Raw genomic sequence first — 9,757 nt, 5'->3', positions numbered from 1 at the left:
ACAACAACTTGATTTGGAAAAAGCCCTGGAAATACACACACTGCTCCCCAATAAAGTCCTGTTCCTCTTCCCTAATTAAAAAAACAAAAGATTGAAAACAGTGACTGGACTTGAAGGTGAGCTGCGTCCTCCACAACTAGATTGAAGGAGAACGACTTGGAGCTGATGGGCCCTGGAGAAACACACTGTTCCCCAATATTCCCCAATAAAATTTTTTTTTCAATGTTAAAAAAAACAAAAAAGGGTGGTAGAGGCAGCTAGCCTACAGGTCTCCTAATGCCAGCCTATGCTCAGTTTCTCCACTCTATCTGCCTCTGTCCATGCAGTGTCCATGCGGTGACCTCCATGCCAAATAGTGCCAAGGAGGCAAGGAGGGCAAGGGGGAGGGCAAGGGAAGTAGGAGCAGGAAGAGGCAGGGGACTCAAGAATTGCTGGCAATTACACGGTGCTTTGTCATTCTTAATTAGCTCAGCAGCTCCATAGCCTGAGACCTTCCTGTGGCTGCCCAGGCTGAGGAGACAGCTGCTGGTCCTACCAAGGAGGGCAGTCTGGGTGAGTAGGGGCCCCTCAGGAGCACCTCCCCGTCTCTTTTGGTGTTTCTGCTTCCCCGCCTGCAGAGGGTCACCCACTTGTTGGGTACACTGAAAACCAGAGGACAGAACTTAAGTCAAGTCCTTCATATGTACTGGGTACCTCCTCTGTGCCAGACAGAGGAACAGTGGGGTGAATGATAGTCTCAAGCCCCCATGCTGGAGGCATGCTCAGCTGCTGAGGGAGGCAAACAGGTTCGCCAATAACCATAAAAAGAAAAAAAATGATAACTTGTCACGTGCTAGGCACTTGGGCAAAGCAATTCCCACTGTTATCCCACAGAAGCCTTACGAAGCCCTCTAAGGCAGGTATCGTCCCCATTGTAGATAAGGAAACTGAGGCCCAGTTAGCTAACGTGTATATATACAGATGGAGGATTTGGTTTCAGAGCCCAGTATGTAGAACTCCAACGTCAAACGTTATTGCTTGGGGAGGGGGGAAGAGAGAGAGACAGAGAGAGACAGAGAGAGACAGAGACGAGGAGGGAAGGCAGGTGTGTGGGTAGCTAAGACTGGGTATTGGGGAAGAGGCCAACTAGATGTTCTGGGCAAAGGTGGGGTGGCTGGGAATGTTGAGGAGGCAATCCGGCTGGGTGTTTTCTGGAAGAGGAAGCAGCATGAAGGAGTCCAAGGAGGGAAAGGTTCAGAGGCAACTGGCTGGGGCTGCTGGGTCAGTGGGACATGGCAGGAAGAGAGGCCCTCTGGGTTGGGTGAAAGATCAGAGCTGAGTCTAAGCAGGCAACCCCTGGGGCTTCTGACTCCCACATAACGCAGGTTGCCTCTGATTCCTTGGGAGAGGGTTGTTTCAGACCTGAGCCCAAGGCTGGGGTGGGGGGGAGGGTGCCTACCCAATCAGTAGGGAGTGGGGGTGGGGTGCTCTGGGGTGAGACTGGACTACCCACAGCTCAGACTGCACCAGGCTGGTGCAGTTCCAAGAGAGCTCCCTTCCCTAGAGGCCAATCAAGAATTATGATAACAGTAACCACTCCATCTCCACTGTTTATCCAGTTAGGATGAAAGCGATTTTGGTTTTATTAAAATATGCAACATATAGAGCACTTATTATGCGTCAGGCATAATTCTAAAGATGTCCCAAACATTAACTCTTTTAATCCTCATAACCACCCATAAGGTATAACCCACATTTTACAGGTGAGGAAACTGAGGCCTGTGGAATTTAAATAACTTGTCTAAGGTCATCAAGTAAAGAAGTGGGGGAGATGGGATCCCAAGCTCCAGTATCCATGTGTTTAACCACTGTGCTCTGCTTGGGGGTGGGGGTGGGGGGCAAAATACATATTCTGCTGTAAAACCTCCCATTTTACAGATGGAAAAACTGAGGCCTACCCAGATGAAGGGACTGGCTTAGGAAGTAGGGGGGACAATCACTAGAGGAAATCAGGACTCTTAATCCTAACCTCGGTTCTGTCTTGGTCCCACTGCAAACCCAGCAGCTCTCCTTGGTTCCATCTCCCTGGTACCTATTATCTTATTGGGGTCTCTTGAGGGCCCAATGAGGGAGCAAATAATAAGATTTCAATTCTGGCACCATTTCACTAAAGGCAAAAGCCAGTTATTCCCCTTCCCTTTTATTTTTTGTTTTTTCATTCTGAGTACTAAAGGATAGATGATCATTGCACAAATTGTTACAAAGATCAGATAAGAAAAAAAAGAAAGGAAAGAAAAAGTAAAATCACCTTAAAATTTCTTCTTGAACACTGGTGTATTTTCAAGATTTTTTTTGCACCCTCTCTGTTTTTTATAAGCATTCAAGCTTATAAAAGAGCTTGAAGGGAGGCAAGAGATTTGGTTTCTAGTCCTGGCTTGCTGTGTGACCTTGGACAAGTCCCTGCTCTTCTCTGGGCCTCAGGTTCACCTGTGAAATGAAAGTTTGGACACGGTGACCTCAGAGGAGGCCCCTCACAGCTCAGACCTTCTGTTTCTGCTTCTGTTTTGGGGACTGGCAGAAGGGACACAAGCAGGCTGCCTCTCTGAGAGGTATGCATGGCTGACAGTTCCCAGCACGTCACCCATTGGAGGATGCGATGGCCCTGTAAACAGCCTTCATTACAAGCACAGCATTCCCAGGCCTGCCTGCTTACTGGGCCCATATGGTGCCCCCTGCCCTTCACCAGCCAGCCCTGGTAAGTGCTTTTCCCTCAGGCTCCAGAATGCCCTCTCTACTGCCCCACCCCCCAGATGGCTCGGAGTAAGAGAGCTGGGGGGCTCAGCCCTGACGATCTACCTACCCGTGCCATAGAGAAGAAGATAGCCTGGTGTGAAAAGCTAGAGAGAGGGAAGAAGGGAGGAAGGGAGGAAGGAAAGGAACATTGACTCTATTCCAAGTCCATTTGGACCCCCTGGGATTCAAAAATGAATCAGAAAAACTTAACCGCCCTTGAAGGACACAAAGTCTAATGGGGGCAAGAAGAGTAGAAACAGACAGCAGTAACACTTGCAATGCTGAAAGCTTAGGCCTGTGGGGTCCCACGGAGAGAAGCCTAACGAATGGGTGGTCGTCAGGGAAGACTTATGGAAGGAGGCAACTTTATAGGTGAGTTCTCAAAGTCAGGACTCAGCTTTTCCAACTCATGTTATTTAATCCTTACAGACAGCCCTGTGAAATAGGGCTGCCCCTTGTACAGATGAGGCTCAGAAAGGTGAGTTCACAACCACCAAAAGAAGGAAAGCTGGGCTCAAAGCCCTGGCCCTCTACTCTGGCCTATGGGTCTGGGTTTGAGTTTGATCCCAGCCTTTGACTTGCAGACACCTTGAGTGAATGCTTCTCTTCCAGGCCTCAGGCTCTTATCTGTAAAGTGGGTCTAATCCTGGCTGCAGTGTTGCTGGAGGAGGAAAGGACAGAATGGCTGAAAAAGCACTTAACTTACAAACCGAGAGAAGAAATGTCAGCAACCTCTATCCAGGTGGAAATAGCACAACCCTACTTTTCCCGACATAGGAATAGGACTCCTGCCTTCTGAGCCAGGAGCAATCCCAGAGGCTGAAGTTCGCCTTCCTGAGGCACCCCCATCTAGAAGCAGCCAGGATCTATATGTTCTCCTTTTGACTCCCTTTGGCAAAGTCTGATGGGAAGGCACAGGATCTTAGAGAGAGTTCTAAATCTTGGAGTTAGAACATCTGTGCTTGAGGAATTCTAGCATCCAGACTCCCCTCAAAGTGTCTCCTAGCAAGCAGGACAAGGTCTGGGTCTAGTTCATGTTGCACCTGGCGCTGGGAGGTTAGAAGGATCACTAGAGAGAGGACCCCATCTCATTTTACAGATAAAGATTAAGACCTAGAGAGGGGAAGGCCACATAGCAAGTCAGAACTAGAACTAAGGCTTCTTTCCCTAACTTCAGCGCATAACACTGCAGTATATACTACTTCTGAGGCTATTTGGGGAGTGGGGTGAGCAACGGACCGGCCAGTGGCCAGTGTGGCCAGGTGGTGCCAAGGAGCAGCCTGGGTGTTAGTGCGTGAGTAAAGTGAAACTGGTCTTGCAAAGGCAACCTTTTATACTCCTGCCCCGTTCCCAGCAAAGTTCTACAACCTCCACCTCTCCTCCTAAGCCTCCCACTGTCCCGGGCACCCCGTTCTCTTGAACATGACTCTTCTCTCCAGCCCGCAGTCTCCCCATCTATAAAATGGTCTCCAAGTACCTTTACTCTGTGCTGCCTAGATAGAAATCCCAGGCCCGCGGCGGGGGCGGCGGCTCACGGAAACTCAGGTTCCTACAAGGTGGGGAGTAAGAGGACTGGGGCGAGGGAGGAAAAGCACGGGCACCTAGGGCCATTGGCTTCCTTTGTGTGGACAGCCCAGGGGAGCGGAGGCCAGGGGCCCTGAGGGGCCAGCGGGGTGTAGTGGGCGGGGCCTAGCCGGCCCTGGCCCCGCCCCGTCGGACGTCGGCGCGGAGCTAGCGCCAGGAGGGGAGGAGCGCGGAGTCCTCCCGCCGCCCGGCCCCCGCGGAAAGTTTTCCCTGACGGAGTTTTGGCGGCGGCGGCGGCCACAGCAGCCATGGACGCGCTCAAGTCCGCCGGACGGGCGCTGATTCGGAGCCCCAGCCTCGCCAAGCAGAGCTGGGGGGGCGGCGGCCGGCACCGAAGTGAGTGTGCGCGTCTGCCGGGGCCGCGCGGGGGCTCGGGCCGCGTGGACTGTCCTCCCGCGGGCACCCGGGGGGAGAGGCGGGGCCTGACCCGCGCCCAGCGGTCTGGCGCGGCCCCCGGGCCCCTTAGGGGTTAGAGGTCATCTGGGGTCAAGTTGTGCTGCCCTCCCGCTCTGTGCAGCTGGGGAGCAGGGACAGGCGCTGGGGGAAGAGACCGGAGCTCGGGGTTCCCGGGTGCAGGCGGCAGTGGGAGAAGGGGTGCAGGTCAGGGAGACTTGCGCGACCCTCGACACCCCCCACCGCTCCTCCCTGAACGGCTAGGGGAGGCGGGAGCTCGTCGTCGGCGCCCGGGGAAGGGCGTGCGTACCGGGGCTTGGGAATATGCACCCATCCCCTGCATCCCCGCGCCTCCGCCGCGACGTTAGCGGCCGGAGGGAACCCACTGGCCCCCTACCCCTGTCCCACCCAGGAGGTCATCTTTTGAATCCCGGGAGCCCAGAAACTATCCCAGGTATGAGCCCGGGCTGGCAGGTTCCTACTTGAAGTTGGGAGCGAGGCTCATCCTGGGGTCTCAGGAGGTGCCACAAACCGGGCCGTTTAGGCTCCTGCATTCCTTACTCTAGCCGGGTCCAGGTAGCGAGGCTGGCGTCCTGGCTGTTTTTGAAACCTGTTTTCTCTCTCACCTTCCCCCTCGGGCTTCCCAGGTCCCCGGGTGCCTAGGTGAATAACAGACTCACCACCACCTCTCCCCAAGGCGTCTGGGAGGCTGGGAGGGGCCTCATCCGGCCCCCCGCCTCTCCTGTTCTCAAGTTACTCTCAGGGAAACAGTCACCTGGCACCTTCCCCTGAGGCCTGAGCAACCCAGCCCAAGTCCCTTGAGGACGACCGCGGTGGCTTGCCTGGAGTCACCTAGGCCTTCCTGGTAGATAAGGAGCCGAAGCCCGGTCTGCTACACACTCCCACCCCGCCGCCAACCACCTGAACTCTGGCCACGCCCCCCACCAGGAAACCACTGACTGTACAGTCACACTCCACCCTCCTTCCCTCTTTGCGATCCAGGGCTCAGCCAGGGGACCGGGGTTCCCATAGCCCGGGAGTGCCAGCGTGTCTGGGCCTAGAGAGCCTGCCCTGCCCCTCCTCTTGAACTCTGCTGTACCAGCTGTGGCTGCCTCCTAAACCCAGACTGGCATTGGGAACATGGCCTGATGCCTGCTGGTGGGGATGGTGTCAGAGACCCCTTAGGGCCAGGCCAGGGGTGCGCCATCCCCCACACTTAATGACTCCCAAAATAGCCTCTTTAAATATTTGTGGGACTTGACCAGGACTTCTGCAAATGATGGACTGTTTCACTGGGGAAACCCTGCAGTTTTCTCCTGGGATGAGAGAGGGAGGGGGCTCTGGGCAAGGGAAGGAAACCTAGAAGCCCCTCTCAATCTGGGGGACTGGAAATCTTGGATGATGGAAAAGAGCTTCTCCTGTCTGCTCTGATCTTGGACACGCTATTAGTCTTTTCTGGTCCTCAGTTTCCTCATCTACAAAATGGGGATAAAAATTCTAACCTGGCTAGAATGTTGAGAAAGTTATTGATATCCATGCTTCCTTTTGGCACCTAATCGGTTGTTTCCTTCTCCCCCACTCCCCTTCCCCCTGCCTGTCATGTGTGTGTTCCACATTACTGTTACTGTGGTGGAACAAATTTGGGGGACTCAGAGCCTGTCTGCACCTGCAGAAGAAAGGAGACTCCCCTCCCCTGCAGACCCCCAGTAAGTCCAGAGTGCTGTCCTAGAGCCATCTGGACCCAGAATGAGCTGGCTGGAATCCCCACCTGTGTCGTTATTAAGTCTCAATGTCCTCTTATGTAAATTGTAAATAACAGTAGTAGCCACCTCAGATTTTTTTTGTTGGGGTTAAATGAACTTGTGTTTTGCCTGGCATAGAGAGAGAGTTTGATAAATGGTAACAATTACTGCTTTTACAGTGTTTGTGCTTTCATTTATTTGCTCCTATGAAGTAACAGAGCAGGGATTCTCATCAGACCCATTTTAGAGATAAAAGAACAGAGGCTCAGGGAAGTAGAGTCACTGATTCTGACGCAGAGCTTCCATGCAGCTTCCAAGAGGCAGAGCTCCGAATCCCCTGCCCAGAGGTCTCATCGCTGTGCCTCGTGGACTCTGGCCATGGCTGGAGCCGGGGCAGGCCGCATCCCAGCTTGGGCTGGCAGCCGCTGAGGACAGTGGTGGCCACAGGGTAGAGAGGGAGGCTGTGCGGTGTGTCTGGGGTGGGGGGTGGGGATAGCCTGGCCTAGGGTAGTATCCTAGCCACGCCTTGAGCTTAGCCCTTAAGGACTGGGTTAAGGGTATATTTGACACCTGCTATTTGCTGTGACCTGCTCCTCAGCCCTCAAGGTCCTCAGCTGAGATAAGCAGACTCATTGTTTTATTTGTGGAGAAACTGAAGCCCAGAGAAGGGAGGCAGCTTGCTTGAGGTCACACAGCGAAGCCAGGAACCCAGGCTTCTTTGCACTGAACCTCGTGGCCCCATCTCCCAGTCAGTCCTGACTTCAAAGGAGGACTCTCCCCCTCTCCCACAGGTGGCTCCCTACCTGCCTTCAACCTTTCCCCCTCCACTGTCTCTTCAAGAACCATAAATATTTTATCTCAGTCCCTGGCCAGGGATTTTCCTTTCTTTCAGCTGCCTAGAAGGGTGACTCACCCTGGCCCCTCAGTACCCTTCTTTCCAAGAGGGGTCCCTTTGACCCTCAGGCTCCTTCATGGGTTGTGCCAGCCTGTCAAGAGAACAGCTAAAGAAATACGAGGCAGTAAAGCTAGTTCATAGTAGGGCAGGGGCAGAGGATCTAGTCATACTTATTTATAGTATTTACAATAAAAGACATAAATAAACCCCCAAAGCATAATATTTCTTGAGCACTGACTGTGTGTCAGGCACTGGTAGAGGTGTTGGGGAGTCTGGTGAACGAGTTGGTCTCTCTTCTTCCCCTGACCAGGTTGCAAATGAGTCATATGGTGATGAGTAGTGGTGATACTATAAAGAAAGATAAAGGGATGAGGAAATGATGGGGACAGATTCCCTAGATAGCGTGGTGTCTTCATTTGGGTTCTTCTAGAAGCAGATGCTGAGACAGATCTGAGTGCAAGTCATTTATTTGGGAAGAGGTCCCAGGAAATATTCTTAGGAAAAGTGAATAGGGAAGGGAGTCCAACAAGTGGACGCTAGGAAGCCACGTACCGCTGTGGACGATGAGCACCATCCTGTGGGGAGCTCTGGGAGGCCGGGTAGAATGTGCTCTGCAGTTCCTCCGTTTCAGGGGCAGTTCTGTTCGTGGTGGGTGTGGGGCTGCTGGGGATGGGAGCTCCAGTGTCGCAGTCTGCACGGTGTCTCTGGCCGCCAGAGCTGCAGGCATGTCAGGTGGCATGTATGGAAATGGTACCCACCAAGGGGATAAAGGGGGGGCACTGGTAGTATCAGCGCAGGGAGTCAGGGATGGCCTCTTGGAGAAAGTGACTTGGAACCCACGTGTGAGTACAAGCAGGGAGGAATCGGGGAATAGCAAGTGCAGGGACATTTAAATGGAGGCTAGGACTCTGCTTCTCACAGATCTGGCAGCTGAGGAGTATGTGGCTTGAAGGATCAGGTCACCCACTGCGCTGAGGGTGAGCCTGCCACTCCTTTGAGGCAGCACTGCGGGGCAGCATGCCCGCCCCTCCTGGGTGGTGCTAAGCCTGACCCCTGCCTGGCCTGAGAAGGGCATGGTGCGCTGCAGGAGGGGGTGAAAACAACATGGCCGGTGGGATTCAAGGACCAGCACTGTCAGTGATGAGCCATGGCCAGACTCCTGAGCTTCTTTATCTGTGAAACAGGAATCCTAACATCTCTTTGACTCTTCTCAGAAAATACTGCAAATGGCTGTGTACACATTAAAGCTCTCTGCACCTGACCCTTGGAAATGACAATAGCTCACACTTCAGTGGCACTTGGTATGTACTAGGCATGCTTCTAAGCCTACCTCGTGTGGGAACTCATTTCATCCTCACAGCACCCCATGCGGTGGATTCTGTTATTGTCCCCATCAAGGGAGGAAACTGAGGCCAGGGAGGTGGAGGGACTGTGAACCTCACAGCCCGTCTCCAGACCCCCTCGTTTTAACCGTGGCACCATATTTTTCTCTTATAGTGTAGGTAGGAACTTAGGAAAGGGAAGCTGCTGCTATTAGCATTTTTTCATTTTCTTTTGATAATCTTAACAACTTCTGACATTTTGCCTTAGCTCTTTACATCCTGAACCTTTTTCCGATGCTGCTCCTGAGGGACTGAACCCATTTGTCAGATAGGGAGAGCGTGCCTTAGAGAAGCAGCCACACTCCAGGTCACAGCAAGAGCTCACGTTCCCTTCTGAGATGTCACTCTGTGCCTTCTGAGGCCATCTCTCCACCAGGGTGGAGGAGGGTAGAGGCCTAGGTCCCAGTCAGAGGCTCCCCCTAGCCCGTAGGTTTGGCTGCAGCTCTGATATTCCAGGAACCTGGGTCAGCAGACGGGACCCCGGGGCAGCCTGCCTAGCCCTGACTCCGGGACGCGGGTTCTTACTGAGGATAGAGCACATGTTTGCAGCCGCGAGTTAGACTGGGCATATGGACTGTCCCCAGCTAACTCCGACAGCAGGTCATCTGTAAAATTGCAAAGTTAAAATAGTGTAGTCATTACCCACCACAGGGCCAGAAATAACCCAGACCGGAACAAGGCTGTGGACTCAGGCCTGTACTTGTCTGGGGCCGCTGGGAGCTCTTCCTGAAGCCCGGGCTCCTCCTGGAAAGGAGCCTATGCGAGGTGGCTGGACGGGGAGCAGGGCGGGCGTAGTGAATTCTACCTCTGTGTATAGTGAGTGCTCTTAGGTGCCGGGTTTTGGGGGGGCCCATGGGGCATGAGAGACTATACACCTCATTGAAGAGATGAGTCATGCCCAGAAGAATAGGGGCAGAGGCAGGCTTCCCTAGAGGGGAAGGAGGATCTTTGCTGTTCCTGGGAGGGCAAGGTGATGGGGGGTGGGCAAG

At 53.5% G+C, this 9,757-nt stretch overlaps 1 protein-coding gene across 5 annotated transcripts in view; it reads left to right on the top strand.

Annotated features, from left to right (window-relative positions):
• Nucleotides 1–436: 436 nt before the first annotated feature.
• Nucleotides 437–9,757, top strand: part of LDLRAP1 (low density lipoprotein receptor adaptor protein 1) — a 28,200-nt gene continuing 18,879 nt past the window's right edge. For 3 of the 5 annotated variants that reach the window (XR_013993756.1, XM_081055784.1, XM_081055785.1), the window contains exon 1: nucleotides 4,495–4,692. Coding sequence is in view for 2 of the 5 variants with exons in the window: in XM_081055784.1 (XP_080911910.1) it covers nucleotides 4,605–4,692 (88 nt within the window). In the remaining 3 variants the exon portion in view is untranslated. Of the gene's footprint in view, nucleotides 553–2,557; nucleotides 2,735–4,494; nucleotides 4,693–9,757 lie in introns of those variants that run through there. The other 2 variants (XM_081055786.1, XR_013993755.1) reach the window with 2 other exon arrangements.

The sequence above is a fragment of the Rhinolophus hipposideros genome (genome assembly GCF_964194185.1).
Source record: "Rhinolophus hipposideros genome assembly, chromosome: 8".
Lineage (NCBI taxonomy): Eukaryota > Metazoa > Chordata > Mammalia > Chiroptera > Rhinolophidae > Rhinolophus > Rhinolophus hipposideros.
This window is presented reverse-complemented; position numbering and strand designations above follow the sequence as displayed.